The 18,847-nt window shown below is 31.9% G+C and overlaps 2 protein-coding genes across 2 annotated transcripts; both read right to left on the minus strand.

Annotated features, from left to right (window-relative positions):
• Positions 1–790: 790 nt before the first annotated feature.
• On the minus strand, positions 791–1,703 carry LOC105118247 (mavicyanin-like). The gene is made up of 2 exons (XM_011016147.1): positions 1,063–1,703; positions 791–840 (listed from the first exon to the last, which is right to left on the minus strand). Exon 1 carries the CDS (start codon positions 1,576–1,578, stop codon positions 1,063–1,065), a length of 516 nt encoding a protein of 171 aa, XP_011014449.1. The 5' UTR covers positions 1,579–1,703; the 3' UTR covers positions 791–840.
• Positions 1,704–1,785: 82 nt separating this feature from the next.
• Positions 1,786–4,267, minus strand: LOC105118249 (putative amidase C869.01). Its single transcript, XM_011016148.1, has 5 exons — positions 3,696–4,267; positions 3,137–3,351; positions 2,748–2,984; positions 2,456–2,654; positions 1,786–2,328 (listed from the first exon to the last, which is right to left on the minus strand). Exons 1-5 carry the CDS (start codon positions 4,218–4,220, stop codon positions 1,972–1,974), a joined length of 1,533 nt encoding a protein of 510 aa, XP_011014450.1. The 5' UTR covers positions 4,221–4,267; the 3' UTR covers positions 1,786–1,971.
• Between the last annotated feature and the right edge of the window lie 14,580 nt (positions 4,268–18,847).

An 18,847-nucleotide genomic window follows, 5' to 3' on the forward strand; every position in this document is an offset into this window, starting at 1 on the left:
CGTCATCAGTCTTGTCAGCTTGGCGAGGTGCATCAGGAATTATTTCTATGACCCCTTTTAGGAATGAGTTCAGTCTATTGATTTCTCCAATGTAGAACCCAACCAGTTTCCTTGATGTGAGTTGTTTCTGCTTAAAAGCAAGCTGGAGATCACATATGCTTGCTACCTTGATCAAGAATGCATGGATTGGTATTGCTAAAATAATGAGTTAGTGACGAGACGAGTGAGAAGTTTAGTACTGTCTTGGTAGCCATGACTAACTGAATGGAGAAATGTATTCTGCTTGGACTTGGATTTGGCCGAGATGAGAAATGGTCCAACTCAACTCAAAGAAAAAAGTGCTGCTGTGAGTCATAAGACACTTACTCAGATGTTTTGTACTGCTCTTTGTCAGAATTGTCTGTTCTTTATCTTTCCAAGCATGTCATAATCATCTTTCTTAACTTATCGCAGCATTGATATATTAACTTTAGAAATATCCTTAAAGCACTGATCTGAAGTACTCGCTAATTTACTAGCATGTTAAGGCTATAGGGTCTCTGGTGCATATTTTGTCCAACTCATGGCTTACTTATGGTATCGGCCGTCCATTTCTTGAAGTTTTTCTCTCTGGAGTTTTGCAGATTATTTCACAAGAAAAAATTCGACAAAAGCAAATAAATTTGGCTCTAATGTGTTACATTTCCTTACAATATTGCATGTTATTAAGCTTCTGTTTTCTTTCAGGTGTGACAACGCAGAGAGTATGCGTTTGTATCTGGGATTCAATTATTGATTGTACATAATTCAACGGGACATTAATATCTGCCAATTTTTCCATTTGACGCCGAGATCAAACTGCTAAAGCCATCAGAAAAATTCAGAGTAAGTAACACCATTTACATGTAGACAGCAGTTGAATTTGGACTCAGAGAAGAGATCGAAAGAAAGAAAGAATTGTAAACTATCCTAAATTAAGTTTAATTTTAAATCTTTTATATCAGTTAATAATAAAAGTAACAGAACTAATACAACGAGAGGAAAACCATCCAAGATGGACACAGAATCTGCTTGAAAAACTACCTAACAAGCAAATCCTAAGAGACAGAACGCAAGCACGCTCAGAGTCCAAGATAGATGAAGAGATGGAGCACTGGACGTTGCTGATGCAGCACTGATAGGTGAGCTCAATGGCGGAGGAGTCGGACTTGAAGTTTCTGGTGTGACCAAGATATCAATCTTTTGTCCAGCTTGGCAGTGATCAGGGAAAGCAGATATGAAGTAGAAGTGGCCAAGTCTATTAAGAGTCAGTGAATCATAGCCGTGGTGATTGTAGTAACTAGCTATTGGAGATGCTACATTGCATGACTTGAAATCTTGGCGAGTCACTTGCTTCACATCGTGGAATCGATAGTCGTGGTGGAAAACAAGAGTATCACCGACATGAAACTTCTTGTTGGCTGCCCAATCTTGGTAATCATTGTCCCCCATGCTTGTCCAACCAGCAGAACCACCAACCTGGTAAAGACGAGCAGCCATGGAGAATCCACAAAGAGCCGTAGTCAAGAAGAAAATAACCAAAGTTTTCTTGAAAACCATGATTGAAAGACAATGAATTAATGTTTTTGAGAAGGCTAAACTTGCGAATAGAGAGCACTGGCAAGAGAAAGACCTCGAAGGTTGCTTGAATGAATTTGCGAGAAAACCAAGTCCGAGTACCTAGGTATATATAGTATTGATCTCATCCGAAACATAGAAGGAGAGAGATTTCCTGATTTTACTAGGAATTAAATCCATATGAAGACAATAAATTGATTTCGGATCCAAGTTACTGCATATTTTTTTGTTACAAAACAGAATTGGCTAGTGTCATACCTTTAAGCCAACAGAACAGATACAAAATAACAAACCCTAAGACCAAAAAAAAATCTATAATTATTGATCAACGCAATATAAAACTTGGAATTTCAAAGAAGACATTCTTTTGAAGCTTCAAGCCTTGAATGTGGGAGGCTTTCTAATTTTAGTAGCCTGCTCAAAACCAAATGCAATCTGAATTAGCTTTGGTTCTGTACCCTTCAATCCTCCAAAGTTTATGCCAAAAGGCACACCCTTATCATCATATCCTGCGGGGACATTGATCCCTGGGAATCCTCCGATTGCAAGAACAGGTGCAAAACCTGCACCAGGTGTGACCATGGCATCTAGCTTATAATACCTCATCAACTTCTGAAATCCATCTCTTGTCAGTTTCTCTAAATTTATTAATGCTGCCTTCTCTATTTTGCCGATCCCATTTGTAGCTTGAGCTAGAAGAAAGATGTCTTGACCAAATTCGTTGATCTTTTCCTGTATGGCCATTGAAATATATTAAGATTGTCAGATGTAATCATGCATTCTTAGAATTACTGGTGCAGCTTAAACATTGATGATTGTACATAAAAAATTGAAAGAAAACCTGTTCCCATATACTCACAAGATCTGCAAATTTTTGGTTGAATGCAATAACATCGGCTAAGGTTCTGACTGGGGAAGCCACCAGATCTTTCAAGTATGTATTCAAGGATATTTTGAACTCAGCTAGCAATGCTATTGCTTCACCGCTCCCAGTGGAATTTAAGATAGCATTGATGTTGGCTATTTCCAAATGGTCAACTATAACTGAACCTCCTTGTCTTCGTTTGACGATAAAACTTGTATTACACAATCACATATTTGATAAAAAAAAAAAAAACTTAAATTAATGGTTAGAATATTTTTTTTATTACCTTAGTGTTTGAAGATGATACTCAAAAGCTTGACTCTCTGCTTTACTGGCAAAACCCAAGAATGGATTCCTTACTATTCCAAGTCTCTTCCCTTTCAATCCATAAGGCTTGAGAAATTGTTTGTAGCCACCGTGTGGGATGTACTTTGATGCTTCTTGGGTTGCACCATCGTTGTAATCAACACCTACAATGGCATCAAGGACGATAACAGCATCCGATACAGTCCTGCAGATAGGCCTGCTCCATACAAAGCCAAGGGGTGATTATCTGTTGACTGAAATCAATGGAACTACTTGACAATAAGTGGACCATATATATTGCTGATATGATTGACTAATTGAGTGAAGATTAATGCAGTGATGTGATAGGATTAATATAAGAACACTCACCCAACAGTGTCCTGTCTAGGAGAAATTGGGATAACCCCAGCTCGGCTGGTGAGACCAACTGTTGGTTTTATGCCCACCACCGAATTTGCATTAGATGGACATAAGATGGAGCCATCAGTCTCAGTCCCTAGTGATACTGCTACAAAATTTGCTGCTACCGATATTGCTGACCCGCTACTTGATCCACAAGGATCATCTGATAGAACATATGGATTCTGCACAAAGATCCAGAACACAAAGATCCAGTTTTAACTACGATGGATATTTCTTTGGGACATGGCTGATCATTTCGTAAATATTCAAGCAAATAATTGAAGAGCGAAAGGCCAACAAAAACTGATCTAGAAAAACAGAGAAACGTTGGCAAGAATTATACGGTTAAAACTGTTCAAGGTGTTTTTTTCTTATAAATATGTTAAAATAATAATTTTAAAAAATTTATTTTTAAAATTAACACATCATAATAATATAAAAACATAAAAAATTAATTTAAATTAAAAAATTCAAATTTTAATAAAAAACAGATTCAACTTGAATACCAAACACCCATCTTACTCACCTTTCCTTGGCCACCTCTAGCACTAAAACCATTAGGTGCATTAAGTGATCTGAAAGCAGCCCACTCACTCAAACTAGCCTTTCCAAGAATTATAGCGCCAGATTTCCTTAACTTTGCCACTACCCCTGCATCGCGAGGGACAACTGATCGAAACAGCGCAAAAGAGCCAGCTGTTGTGTTCAGCTTATCTTTGGTGGCAATGTTATCCTTTAGCAGTATAGGAATGCCATGCAAGCCCACCAGAGCACCTTGTGCCCTAACCCTCCGCTCATAGTCGGCTCTATCAGCTTGATAGAGTGCATCAGGGTTTATTTCTATGACCCCTTTAAGGACTGAATTGAGCCCATGGGTTTCTCCAATGTAGAACTCGACTAGTTGCCTTGAGGTGAGCTTCTTCTGCTTAAAAGCAAGTTGGAGATCACTTATGCTAGCTTCTCTAATCGAGAATGCATGGCATGATATTGCTAAAAGAAAGAAAATTAGTGATGAGAGAAGCGAAGAACTCAATGGTTTCTTGGTAATCATATCGTACGTCGCTGTAAAACTGTGTTCTATGTTGAACTTGTGTTTGAGTGAGATGTGAAATGGTCTTGACTACACAGAGAAAGAATGAATATATCGGTGCCTGCGATGCATATCGTGGACTGTCTATTTGAATCATTCTGTTAATTAAATACTGCCACTTGATTAAAACTTCGCACAGATCTTTGCCGGGATTATCTATTTCTGACAGGATTCTACTTGTCCTTATGGATGGTGGCAATATAATTAATGTTGCTGATTATAAGAGAAAGCTTTGGTTAATTTTGAAAAAAGCGAAGGCACCAATCATAGGCGGAGGAATGTAGAATGCTGAGGTGGGCTGTAGCCTAGGTAGAAAAATAAATCAGTATTTAAAATTTTAATTTACACATGATAAATGCAATGTAGTAGTTAATAAGTTCTAAAAAATTTTTTTTTTCTAAGTGTATTCTCATTGAAAAAAACTCCAAGTTAGCATTAATATTCCCATCTAATATTATTTAAAATTGTAAAATCATTCTTAATAAATAACCAAAACCCAGAACTTAGTAAAAATCTAGTTAAAATATTGAATTTTTTTATTTATTTTTTATATAAATAATTTATCTTTTATCCAATAAATTGATAAGAATATCTTAATGAAAAAATAATAAAATTATATTCTTTCCCATCTAATATTATTTAGAATTGTAAAATCAGTCTTAATAAATAACCAAAACGCAAAACTTAGTAAAAATCTAGTTAAAATATTGAATTTTTTTATTTATTTTTTATATAAATAATCTATCTTTTATCCAATAAATCGATAAGAATATCTTAATGAAAAAATAATAAAATTATATTCTTTCCTTTATCTTTAGTATTTTAAAAAATATAAATTTATTTTAGATTTTACTTACATAGACTAAAAGATTTTAGTCAATATATATTATGGTATTAAAAGAAAGATGTTATTAAATATATTAATCTTAATTTGATTAAAATTTAAAAAACTAACTAGTTTTCTCGTGACATTCATTAACTAAATCTTGTTAATATATTTATTAAAATTTAATTATTTTATACAGTAATTTATGAGCTTTTACAATAAATTCTCTTATAAAATATGAAAGATAAATATTAATGAGGAAGATAAAATTATTATTAGCAAATAACCTAAATAAGATACTAGTGAAATCCTAATTAATAAAATTGAATATTTTTCATTAAGTTTAGATATATGAATAGCCTATTTTTTATTAGATAAAAAGAAAATAGTCTTCTTACAAAAGATGGAAAACTACTACTTGTGAAATTGAAAATTGATTTAATTATATCCCGGATTTGATTTTCTCCTTGCATATGTGTAATCTATTTACACACAGTATGAGATTGACATATCATATATAAATACTTCGTATAAAAAAACTACAGGTCATTTATATCAATAACAAAAACCAGTGATAGTTTATCAACATTATTATTATGATATATTTAACTCAATAATAAAATTTTAGTATGAATAGTTAAATTTTAGATTTAATGATGGGATATTGAAACTTCTTGTACTTAGCTATGCTTTAGAATCTAAGAACAACTTTAAATCATTTAAAGTTGATGCTATTTGCAAGCTTGCTAAGAAATTTTATCATGAAGATTTTAATGAACAAGAAATATATTATTTGAGATCTCGAATAGAGCATTATTAAATTGATGTGATTCATCATAAGAACTTTTAGAATATCTCTATCATTTCTGAATTATGTCGAGGATTAGTTAAAATAAATAAGTCACAATACTATCATTTGATTGACAAGTTGATTTATCTTATTTTAATTTTGTTTATTTTCATTGCCATCATAAAACAAGTATTTTCAGCAATAAGACATGTTAAAATTGTGTTTCGTAATAAAATAAAAGATGAGTTTTTAGCATATTTTATGATAATTTACATTGAATGAGAGCTTGATGAAAATATTGATACGGATTCGATCATTAATAAATTTTATTCTACAAAATATGGAAGGGTGCAACTTCAATAGTGTAATTTATTTTTATTTTTTAAATTTTATATACTTTAAATTTAAATTAAAACTTTATTATTAACTTAAAAAATTATATATATAAATTAATAATTGATCTTATAAAATAATTTATATATATCTGTTTGACAGCCCAGGATAGAAAAAAATCCTGGCTACGCCCTTGGCACCAATGATGGCAAAATCGGCTATGATGGCAAAATCGGCTTTCTTAACTTATTGCACAAAAGAAATGCCCATATAGAATATTCTTATAGCAGTGAGCTGAGGTATTGGTCGGTTAATGACCAAGTCAAGGCAGCAGCAAGGTCTCTGGTGAATGACCAATTCATGGCTCACCGGTATTTGCCTTCTGTTTCTGGCAGTTTTTCATGCATGATAGCTGCAGCTATAGATTATCTTATACGGAAAACACTCAAGGCATCGCTAGCAAATATGTGTGCGCGCACTGTTGTTTAATTGCCGTCCATTTCTGGCAATTTTTTCTTTGATGATTTCTGAAGCTTTAGATTATTCTATGTGGAAAGTATTCAGCGCACTGAAACAGTCCTGCTCCATGGCTTGTTTGCTGCTTTTGGCTAGGGCCAAATGGACAACAATTCAACATAGATTCTAAACAAGTTTTCTTGCTTTCCGGTGTTATATATTGTTGATAGTTGCCTCATTTGTTGCTGAAGAAGTGGTCTTTGATACCGAGAAGATTGAGTCAAGATTAACCCCTATTTGTTAACATGTTTGTTGCAAATAAAGCTGTTTAGCTTTTTTTTTTAATTAAAATCTTGTCATTATTTTTTTAAAGTTTGTTATCAAAACTATTACATAAAAGAGTAATTTCATTAATAAAGAATTATACTTGCAATCACAATAACAACAATTCTATATTGCCGGTTTTATTTCTTTGTTTTTTTGTATCTTTATACTATCAACAACTTCAAATTGATATCAATGCTACATTAATCTTACGAGACCAACTCGAGTGAAGAGAGCAATTTGTGAGAAATCTTCTATTATTTTTTAATGGTATCAAATATGTATTATCTTGCATCACCACTAGTATTTACTAGTGAAAACTACCAGATGTGGGTTATAATAATGAAAATATGCTTACAAGCCTTTTGTAATGTTTTGAATTAAAAAGATAGGAAAATACAATAAAACCCTTGGAGGCTTAAAGAAAAAGTATAGTTAAATGAGGGGTATTGTAGTAATTATATAAAGAGATGATAACTATAAATAGAAAGAAAAAAGAAAGAAAGAAAGAAAGAAAGAAAGAGAGATCTGAAAATTCAAGGAGCAAACCGTGAGAGAGAAGGGAGGAAAAAGAAGAAGAAGAGAAAAGAGGGGAAAATAAGGGAAATAGAAGAGAGTTAGAGAAAATAAATTTAAAGGTAAGATTTAGGTTGTTAAATGTATAAATGTGTGTTAATTAAACTTTACATTTCTAATTTGGTTGAATGTTAGGGTTTGAAAAATTATATTTTTGGTTTAATTGATGAATTAATTTGAATGTTATGAATTGATTATTATGAGTAACTGATTAATTAGTTGATTTTGAGAGATTGTGAGTAAAAATAATGATTTGTATAAATGATAAATTTTGAGTTAGAAATTTAGAAAGAAAAATAGGTTTTCTGTTAAAATTCTGGATTGGAGGGTGAAGATGATAAAATTTCAATTTGGTCCCTCAATGTGTGAAAATTATAGTTTAATCCCCAAACTTTGAAAAATTACAGATTGGTCCCAGAAGCATATCCGAGATTCTGAACAGCATAAAGTATGAATTATGGGCAGAATTCCAGTATAGTTATGAAATTTTAACACTTTCAATTTGGTCCTTCAATTTGACAATAATTATAATTTAACCCTAAAAATTTGGAAATAGTTAAGAATAGCCCCTAGAGCATAATGAGATATTCTAGACAGAATTGAGGATTAAATATGATTAGAATTACAGTATAGTCATGGATTTATAATATTTTTAATTTGGTCCTCCAATTTGACCCTAAAAATTTGAAAAACAATTCCAGAATGGTTCCTGGAGCATAATTAGAGATTTTGGACAGAAATGAAAATGAATTATGGATATAATTCGACTATATTCATGAATTTGTGATATTTTTAGTTTGGTCCTTCAATTTGACAAAAGTTACAATTTGACCCTTGAAAATATGATAAATTCAAAATTAGTCCCTAGCTATAATATTAGCTTTTACAGATTGGTTTGATGAATAATTGAGGGTTATTTAATGAATTATTACCAATTTTATTATTTGTTTTATTATGAATTAGATTTCGAAAAAACTGTTAAATTTTAGGTTTTTGAGAAAATTGACTAATTAGTTTAAAAATATATAGAGTTATGAAATACACCCTTAGTTAAGTGTATTAAATAGGTTAAATATTCTTTCGAATCGTTCTTGAATATGTCTCCTTTCTATTAAAATAATCCTGATATTTTACTAGCGAGACATTAGTAGGATTTTTTTCGGTGTTTGCTTTTGACTTCTATTTGCTTTTGAGTCAGGCGAGTGAATAATTTTTCATATGCATGAGAGATATTATAAATATTTGATTTGTTAATATGAATTGGATTATACTTCTTGATAATATGTATGTTGATTGTTATCCCTATTATGATAAAGCATGATCAATTATTGAATTTAAATTTTTTATGTTAACCAATATATAATTTGAATTGGCTTCTAAATTGATAGCTCCTCATTTGATTGATTTCATGAGTTGAACCTTGAAATATAAATATATATGTCTGATTATGATTATGAACCTATAGTATTCCTTTTAAGGCTTATAGCTTGATAGCAGGTCACTTTTGTTAGACCTTTAGAACATGCTCTTTTTATTGTATTTTGTATATTTTTCTTTATGTCTAGTTAGTGCTCAAAAACTATAAAATTATATTAAGTCTTGTATTAAGACAATTACATTATATTATGAAGTTAGTTTGTTGTTAATGCTGCGTTAAACTCTGTTTGAGTTATTTAAAGGATAAGATTGTATGTAAGTTTGGGTTTGTATCCGGTTATAGATGTGAGAATCGGGTCGTGACACTTGTGATTTTTGGGATGTTGTAGAATAAGAACATGATCCACAACCACTTCCTATAGATCCTACTCTAGCTCAAATCAAAAATCATCGTGAGGAAAGAGCCTGGAAGTTCAAAGCTAAAATATGTCTCTACTCTGCAGTTTCAAAAACAATATTTTCCAAAATAATTGCACTTGATATAGCCAAGCAAATTTAGAATTATCTTTAAGAGGAATTCTAGGAAAATGAGAGAACAATTTAGATGCAAGTCTTGAATTTGATAAAGGAGTTTGAGATGCAAAAGGTGAAAGAAACAGAAACAATCAGAGATTTCTTTGACAAATTACTTTTCATAATCAACAAAAATTACTTAATGCTTTATAGGCATAAGAACAACGAAGAGTAATAAGGTAAGAGAAGTCTATGGAAGTAGCTTTTCAAGCTAAAATGCATGTCCAAGAAGGACACAAAGGCAAAAAAAAGAGTAACAAATATAAAGGAGTTGGTAGCAGCAGTAAAAGAATTGGAAACTTTCCTCCTTGTTAACATTGTAAGAAAACAAATCACTTACAAAAATATTGTCGGTGGAGACCTAATATTAAATGCAGAAAGTGTAATCAATTGTGACACATGGAGAAGATTTGCAAAAACAGAACTAACCAGCAGGAAGGTGAAGCTCAAGCTGCTGATCAACAACAAGAAGAGTAGTTGTTTGTGGCCATTTGCTTTGCTAGCAAACATGCAAGTGATTGATGGTTTATAAATAGTGGTTGCACAAATCATATGACGAATGATGAAAATTTATTCAAGCAACTTGACAAATCAAGTGTCTCTAAAGTCAGAATTAGAAATGGTGAATATATTCCTGTCAAAAAGAAAGGAACAGTTATTATTAAAGGGAATTCAAATATAAAACTCATTTTAAATATTCTTTTTTTTTCATAAAATTAATTAGAATCTATTAAGTGTTGGTCAGCTTCTTGAAAAAGAATATACTCAATTGTGTTCAAAGATAAATATTGGTCAATTTTTTATCCTGTTGGATTAGAAATATTCGCTATAAAGATGAAAGGAAAAAGTTATTCACTAGACTAGATGAAAGATGAGTCGGCTGTTTTTTCCAGTAAAGCAAATCGGAGAGAATTATGGCACAAGAGGCTGGGGCATTTTAATCAAGCAATGTTGGTGCAGGTGTAGGAAAAAAATGGTGCAGGGAATGCCAAACCTGGAAGAAGAAATCACTATCTGTATCTCTTATCAATATGAAAAATTGAACAGACTTTCATTTCCTTTGAATAAGGCTTGAAGAGTAATGGAAAAGCTTTAGCTTATTCATACTGATGTTGTTGGACCTCTAAAGACAATATCTTTAAATGGAAACATGTATTATATTGCTTTCATTGACGATTATACAAGAATATGCTGGGTCTATTTCCTAAATTTTAAGACTAGGATTGTGGTAGGTCTATTTCCTAAATTTTATGACTGGGATAACAAATGTTTTTCTGAAGCTTAAAAACTGGATTGGAAATCAAAGTGGCCACAGAATTCAGGTTGTAAGATCTAATAATAGCACCGAAAATACATCAAAAAAGTCTGCCAAATTTTGTCATAATGCAGGGATTGAACATTAATATATTACACCTTACACTTTTCAGCAAAATGGTATAAATGAATGAAAAAACTGAACAATCATAGAGATGGTAAGGTGTCTATTATTTAAGAAAGATTTACCAATGAAGTTTGGGGCAAAGACTGTGAACACTATAATTTTCTTGTTGAATAGGTTGCCAATAAGGGCATTACAAAACAAGACTTCATATAAAGCTTTGCACAGTTATAAACCTTCATTCTAGAATTTAAAGATTTTTAGTTGCTTATGTTTCACTTATGTTCCTCAGGTGAGAAGAGATAAATTTGATAAAAAGGCTGAAGCTGACATCTTTGTCTGCTACAGCAATGTTATGAAAGGCTACAGAGTTTTTCAATCTTAAACAGAAAATGTGATAGTTAGCAGAGACATCAAGTTCATTGAAACCACAAAGAGGAACTTCAAAGATGAAGAAAAAAAATAATGCAAGGAGATTGTGCAAGATCTTGGTGATATTGATGAAACACCAGTTAGAGAAACTGGATTGCTTACAGACATTTATCAAAGCTACAATATAGCTGTGTTAGAACCTGCAGAATTTGAAGAAGAAAAAAATGATCTAAAATGGGATTGATGCAATAAAAGAAGAGCTGAGGATGATTGAAAAGAATCAAACATGGGAATTAATGGACATGCCGAAACACAAAAAACCTATTAGAGTAAAATGGATTTATAGAACAAAACTAAATGCAAATGGCACCATCAACAAACATAAAGCCAGATTGGTAGTTAAAGGTTACACATAAATTTTTTATGTAGGTTTTCTAGAGACCTTTGCACTAGTGGCACACCTAGACACCATTAGAATGTTAGTAGCAGTAGTAACTCAAAAAGGTCGGAAAATATTTCAACTTGAAGTGAAGTCTGCATTCTTAAATGGTTATCTACAGGAGGAGATTTTCATAGAGTAGCTTAAAGGATTTGGTTGTGGGAGGTGAAGAAGAAAAGGTTATTGAAGAAAGCTTTATATGGATTGAAACAAGCTCCAAAAACCTGGTATAACAGGATTAATGAGCATTTACTCAAACATGATTTTAAGAAAAATTTGATTGAATCAACATAATACATCAGAAATTCAAATTCTGATTACATTGTGGTTTCAATTTATGTAGATGATCTTTTTGTTATAGGAAATAATCCAAGCATGATAGATAAATTCAAAGCAAAAATGATGAAGGCCTTTGAAATGATAGACCTTGGTGAAATGTCTTATTTTCTTGGTATGGAAGTGCACAACGTGGGATTGTTATTGGTCAACAGAAATATGCCAAAGAGATTCTAAAGAAATTCAAAATGAAAGAATATAAATCAATGACTATATCCATGAACTTGAAAGAAAAGTTTTGTAAAGAAAATGAAACTGACAAAGTAGATCAAGAAATTTACAGAAGCTTAATTGAATGTCTAATGTACCTTACACCAACAAAACCTGATATCATGCATTTTCCATGAACTTGAAAGAAAATTTTTGTAAAGAAAATGAAATTGACAAAGTAGATGAAGAAATTTATAGAAGCTTAATTGGATGTCTGATGTACCTCACACCAACAAAACCTGATATCATGCATGTTGTAGGCTTGTTATCAAGGTTCATATATTGTGCAAGCGAAGTTCACTTCAAGGTTACAAAAATAGTAGTGAGATATATCAAAGGTATACCAAGCTATGGCATTTAGTTTAGTCATATTGAAAATTTTGAACTTAAAGCATATACAGACAGTGATTAGGCTGACAGTTATGATGACATAAAGAGCACCTCTGGATATTGTTTTAGTCTTGGATCAGGAATTTTCTCCTAGTGTTCCAAAAAATAAGAAATTATTGCACAGTCAACAGCAAAAGCAGAGTATGTTGCAGTGATTGCAGCTGCAAATCAAGTCTTATGGCTTAGAAAGATCTTAGCAGATTTAGGCATAGAGGTTGATAATCAGCCTGCAATTGCAATATCTAACAATCAAATTTTTTATGGCAAAACAAAGCATTTCAAGCATAAGTTTTATTTTTTGAAAGAAGTTCAGAAAAATAAAGAATTACAACTAATTTATTGCAAGACAGAAGACTAGCTCGCTAATATGTTAACCAAGTCATTGTCAAAATCAAGGTTTGAAACTTTAAGGGACAAGATAGGTATCTACAGCAAAAGATGCAAGGAGGAGTGTTGATGATTGCCTAATTTGCTACTGAAATAATGGTCTTCGATACTAAGAAGATTGAGTCAAGATTAGCTCTTATTTGTTAGGATGTTAGTTATAAATAAAGTTGTTATTGAACAACTATTTTTCTGTTAAAATCTTGTTATTATTTTTCTGAAGTTTGTTTTCAAAACTCTTGTGTAAAAGAGTTATTTCATCAATAAAGAATTATGCTTGCAATCATAATAACAACAATTATATATTGTTGATTTTATTTTTTTGTTCTTCAGTATCTCTATACTGTCAACAACTTTATAAATGTATGGATTATATATTTGTATCTAAGTTTTAATAGTTCAATGATAGTTCATACTTTCATGGGACATAAAAATCAATTAATTGCTACCCTTTGACCAAATGCAACATGGCATCAGGATAATTAAAGTCAATTGATACCATTTTTTAAACAGCCAATAGGTTTCTATTGTTGAAATATTATGATTCTTTCCTCTTTGCAGGATTTTTTATGATTCAGATTTTCTTTTCTATAGGATTCTTTCCTCTAGTGATACTCCTTGTCTTACCTTTCTCTATATTAATGTATATGGTAGGATAGATTGATTATAGGAACAATACTATTTCTTTCCTAATTATAGAAGTAATATTATAGGCATAATAGCTTGATTGTAGGATCAGAGTATTATATACATGTGCACGTATTCTTTATTCAAAAAATAAGAGAGAATAAATTACTCTTCTTGATATTTGATTGAAATATAGTATTAGAGCCTACCTAGAAGATTCTTTTTTTTTTCTAATCAAAAGCCACCATGAACAAAACCAACCTCTGAAGTTTCTAATAACAAACATGGTCAAATTATTATTCAATCCGAAGGGTCCCCTTTTAATGTAAGGATTCTACTAAATGAGACAAACTATGACATGTGGTCTCAAATAATTGAAATGTATATTGATGAGGAGGAGAAACTCTCCTTCATTCATAGTACGGAGACACTTATAGAGAAAGGTGATGGATATGAAAGATGGTATGTAAATAATCAAAAGGTCAAGAGATAGCTCTTGATATCTATATCCTTAGAAATAATGAAGAGATATCTGTGCTTACCCACTACTCATAATATTTGGAAAGCTCTCTCTAAAACTTTCTATGATGGAATAGATGAGTTATAAGTTTTTGCCTTAAATAAAAATGCTTTCTCTACCAAACAACGAGGCAAAACATTTTTTGTGTATTATAGGAAATTAACTGAAATCTTTAATGAATTAGATCATCGTGATAAGATCATGAAGAGTGAGAAATATGTTGAATCTTATAGAAAACTAGTCTAGTGGCAGAGGGTGCATATTTTTCTTACAGGATTAGATGCTGACCACGAACAACTCTGTGATGAAATTTGAGGAAGGAACCAATTCTTGAACTAGAAAAATGTTGTACACTAACCTATCATGAATCCATTCGATGAATAATGATGAACAAAGAATCTAAAAACTTTGAAACTTTAGCCCTGGTAGCCCAAAAATGATCTGTCAAATATTAGCAGGAGAAAACAAGGTGCAACCATCAAAAGAATGGTGTCGATAAATCTGCATACAAATACAGTCACTATAGTCAATATGATCATACCAAAAGCAGATGCTTTGAAATTATAGAGTATCTAAATTGGTGAGATCACAGCCGCGATCTACAAAAAAAAAAATTAACAGCGTCATCCTTCATTATTGCAGTTGTTAAAACACATGGACAAGATGATACTACTAAGAAGGTCATGAGTGATAATACCTTATATGGCAACGATAACTTTTTTAATGTTTCTACACCTATTTCTAATAATACATGGATAATTTATTCGGGTGCATCTGACCATATGACATTTGATTCTAGTCAAGTCTTATTAATCAAGTCATCCTAAAAAAAATTTGTTTCCATTGCCAATGCCATTTTAAACTTGGTAAGGGAAGGATCAGTACCCCTCACTGATAACTTGAGTTTAGATTTTATCTTGGTTGTTCTATCTTTAAACTATAATTTGTTGTCAGTCTCTCAAATAACCACTACTTTATTTTGTATTGTTAGTTTTTGGCTTGACTTTTTTGTGTTTAAAGACATCCAAACAAGGCAGATGATTGGTTATTGTATTAAGCAAGGGATGTTATACTATATTGAATTGATGACAAAAAGTTCAAATAAGTTGTGTCAAGCCTTAATAGTAGATGGTTATTAGGGGGAGAAGAAAACATCTGACATCTAGTTATAGCATCGACGACTAGGGCATGTCTCTTTCAGTTATTTAAAAAAATTATTTCCAAACCTATTTAAAAAATATGATATTTCGAGTTTTAAGCGTGATATGTGTGAACTTGCAAAAAGCCATCGTGTTTCATTTCCAATAAGTTTGAATAGAAGCTCAGTTCCTTATATGGTCATACATTTAGATGTTTAGGGTTCATCTAATGCACCTATATTGAGTGGATCTCGGTGATTTGTTACTTTTATTGATGATTGTATAAGGGTAACTTGGGTGTGCCTGATGAAATCCAAAAGCAAAATGAATATGTTATTTCAATAATTTCATAAAATGACGTGTACCCAGTATAATGCCCAAATTCAAGTTCTTCACAGTGACAATAGTGGAAAATATATGGGGTGTGAACTTCAGTAGTACTTAAGAACTCATAGAATTATCCACCAAACTACTTGTCGAAATACGCAAAATAAGGTAGTTGAATAAAAAAATCATCACTTATTGGATGCTATATATGCTTCATTAATATAAGCTCATATGTTATTGTCCTATTAAGGCGAAACGCTTATATTAGTAGCTTATTTGATTAATCATGTTCCCTCTAACACTATTGCTTTCAAAACACCATCACAAGCCCTCGCGAAAGGTGTTATGTCTCCAGCCACCCTAAACTTACCTTCTCATGTATTTGGATATGTGGCATTCATCCATTTACATAAACACCAACACAACAAGTTGCAACCTTAGGCATTGAGGTGTGTTTTTATTTGGTATGGTACTCATCAGAAGGGGTATTGTTATTATCATCCCCCAACTCAAAAAATATTTGTCATACTAAATGTTGTTTTTCATAAAGACTCAATGTATTTTTCTAAGTATGAACTTCAGAGGGAGTATCAAGATGAACTTCAGACTCTAGACTATAAAGTACATATGTCTACATATGTTTTGTCTAACAACCAAGATGAGAGTACGGTGGATACAAGTATTAATGTGGATCTATATAGAGATAATAGTGATGATAATGACTCGCAAAGTGGTAATTAAGATATGGGTATCATGAAGGCTAGTAGTGATGACTTCCAAGCTAAGTTGATCCACCAAGAAAAGGATGAAAGTGATATACCAAACCAATCATCTACCAAGGTTGCTCTAGTAATTTAGCCAATTAAAACACTACCACAGCATCAAACTAAAGGTATTCCTAAAGCTACATATGAACCTAAACTTTCAAGTAGAGTCAAATACCCCATAAGTCATTTTGTGTCTAACCATCATTTGATTGAATCAAATATGTCATTTATAAATCAATTATCTACTGTATTTATTTCTAATAGTGTGCAGGAAGCCTTAACTGATCCAAGATGGAAAGAAGCCATGAATGAAGAGATAGAATCATTGTTAAAAAATAAGACATATGAGTTGGTTGATTGTCCACCTAAAAAAAAGTCAGTTAGGTGTCGGTGGATCTATATTGTAAAATATCAAGCAAATGGTACAATTGAGCATTTAAAAGTAAGAATGGTTGCAAAGGGGTACATTTAAACCTATAAGATTGATTATACAGAGACATTTACACCAATAGAAAAAATCAATATGGTCGGGGTCTTGTTATCTCTAGCCGTGAACTTGGATTGGCCATTACAATAGTTTAATGTGAATAACACCTTCTTATATGGTGAGTTGTCTAAAGAAGTCTATATGAATCTCCTATTGGGATGCATGATACCAGAAACACATGGCTAAGAGGTGCACATATTAAATAAATCATTATATGGATTGAAATAGTCTCCAAGAGCATGGTTTGGAAGATTCGCAAAATCTATGATAGACTTTGGTTACTACTAAAGTAATTCAGATCACATATTATTCCTGAAAAGAAAATAGAAAAAGATCACGAAACTAATTATATATATAGATGACATGGTGGTTACAGAAAATGATCCTGAGGAGAGGAAGAATTTACAAAATTACTTGTGCAAAGAATTAGAAATGAAGGATCCTAACCCTTTAAAATATTTCTTTGGAATTGAAGTATCTAGATCTAGAAAGGATATCTTCCTTTCCCAAAGAAAATATACCTTAGATTTACTACAAGAAACCAGTATGTTAGCATGCCAACCAACTGATACACCAATGGAAAAAGGTTTGAAATTATATGTTGATCCTAATTAGATATCAGTTGATAAAAGCAAGTACCAAGGACTTGTAGGAAGATTGATGTATTTGGTACACACAAAGCCAGATCTGTATATGTATTAAGTATTATTAGTCAATTTATACATAATCCTAGAGAGCAACATATGAATGCAATTATGCAAATTTTGAGGTATTTGAAGGCTGCTCCTGAAAAAGAAATATTATTCATAAAGAGTACAGATTGTCAAAATATAGATACATATACTGATGCTAATTGGGCTGGATTAATATATGACAGACGATCTACTTTAGGGTATTTTACCTTTGTAGGTGACAATCTTGTTACATAGAGAAGCAAAAAACAAAATGTAGAAGCACATTTTAATGTAGAAGCGAAATTCAAAGGTATGTCTCTCAAAATTTGTGAAGCATTATGGCTAAGACTCATCTTAAACAATTTAGGCTATCCTTTTGAGCAACCAATTCGATTATATTGTGACAATAAAGTAGCATGTGACATTGCTCATAATCCAGTTTAACATAATCGTACCAAGTATGTGGAGGGAGACAAGTTCTTCATCAAAGAAAAGTTGGACGGGAAAAAAATGGAGTTACCAAAAATTCATATAGATTATTAATTAGCTAATATCCTAACCAAAACAGTTTCAAAGCAAGTGTTCTCAAAGTTGGGCATGTGTAATATCCATGCACCAACTTGAGGGAGAGAGTTCAAATATTATGATTCCTTTCTCCTTTGCAGGATTCTTTATGATTCTTTCATGTTCTGCAGATTTTCTTTTTTACAGGATTCTTTCCTCCAATGATGCTTCTTGTCTTACCTTTTTTAATAGTAATATACATGGTAGGATAGATTGATTATAGAAACAATACTATTTTTTTAATATTATATGCAAAATAGCTTGATTGTAGGATAAAGTGCTATATGTATATGTATTTTTCATTCAAAAAATAAAAACGAACAAAAATATTCTTCTTGATATTTGATTGAAACATATTTGAGGGGATGAACCCCTAAAAGTTCTCCAAAACAATCCATATATCAAATTTATTAGCTGTTTTAGTGTTCATAATGAGTGAATTATGCTAAAATAACTTCGAAGTAGACAGTATTAATTAGTCTTCGGGAAGTGACTGCTTCATTGTTGCATGCAATTACAGTTTGGAGACAAGGTTTGAAATTTGAACAGATACAGTCCTCAAAAATAGTAGTGAAGATCAAAAAATGGAAGAGCCGCCTGCAGTTAAACATTTAGTGCAAGTATTCCTAATTTCGGCTTCTTCCGAAGGGAGAGTTACAACCTCACCTGCTACAGTTAAAGAATAAAGTCCCCGGATTTAGGCTTTGAAGGGTGTTTCT

The sequence above is a fragment of the Populus euphratica genome, unplaced genomic scaffold (genome assembly GCF_000495115.2).
Source record: "Populus euphratica unplaced genomic scaffold, PopEup_1.0 scaffold1828.1, whole genome shotgun sequence".
Taxonomy (NCBI): Eukaryota; Viridiplantae; Streptophyta; class Magnoliopsida; order Malpighiales; family Salicaceae; genus Populus; species Populus euphratica.

Coding starts and splice junctions, on each gene's coding strand:
- LOC105118247 (XM_011016147.1), bottom strand. CDS start 1,578: ATGGTTTTCAAGAAAACTTTGGTTATTTTCTTCTTGACTACGGCTCTT.
- LOC105118249 (XM_011016148.1), bottom strand. CDS start 4,220: ATGATTACCAAGAAACCATTGAGTTCTTCGCTTCTCTCATCACTAATT. Junction 2,985..3,136: donor CCTAGACAGGACACTGTTGG/GTGAGTGTTCTT, acceptor TGTATGGAGCAG/GCCTATCTGCAGGACTGTAT. Junction 2,329..2,455: donor ACCAAAAATTTGCAGATCTT/GTGAGTATATGG, acceptor ATGGCCATACAG/GAAAAGATCAACGAATTTGG.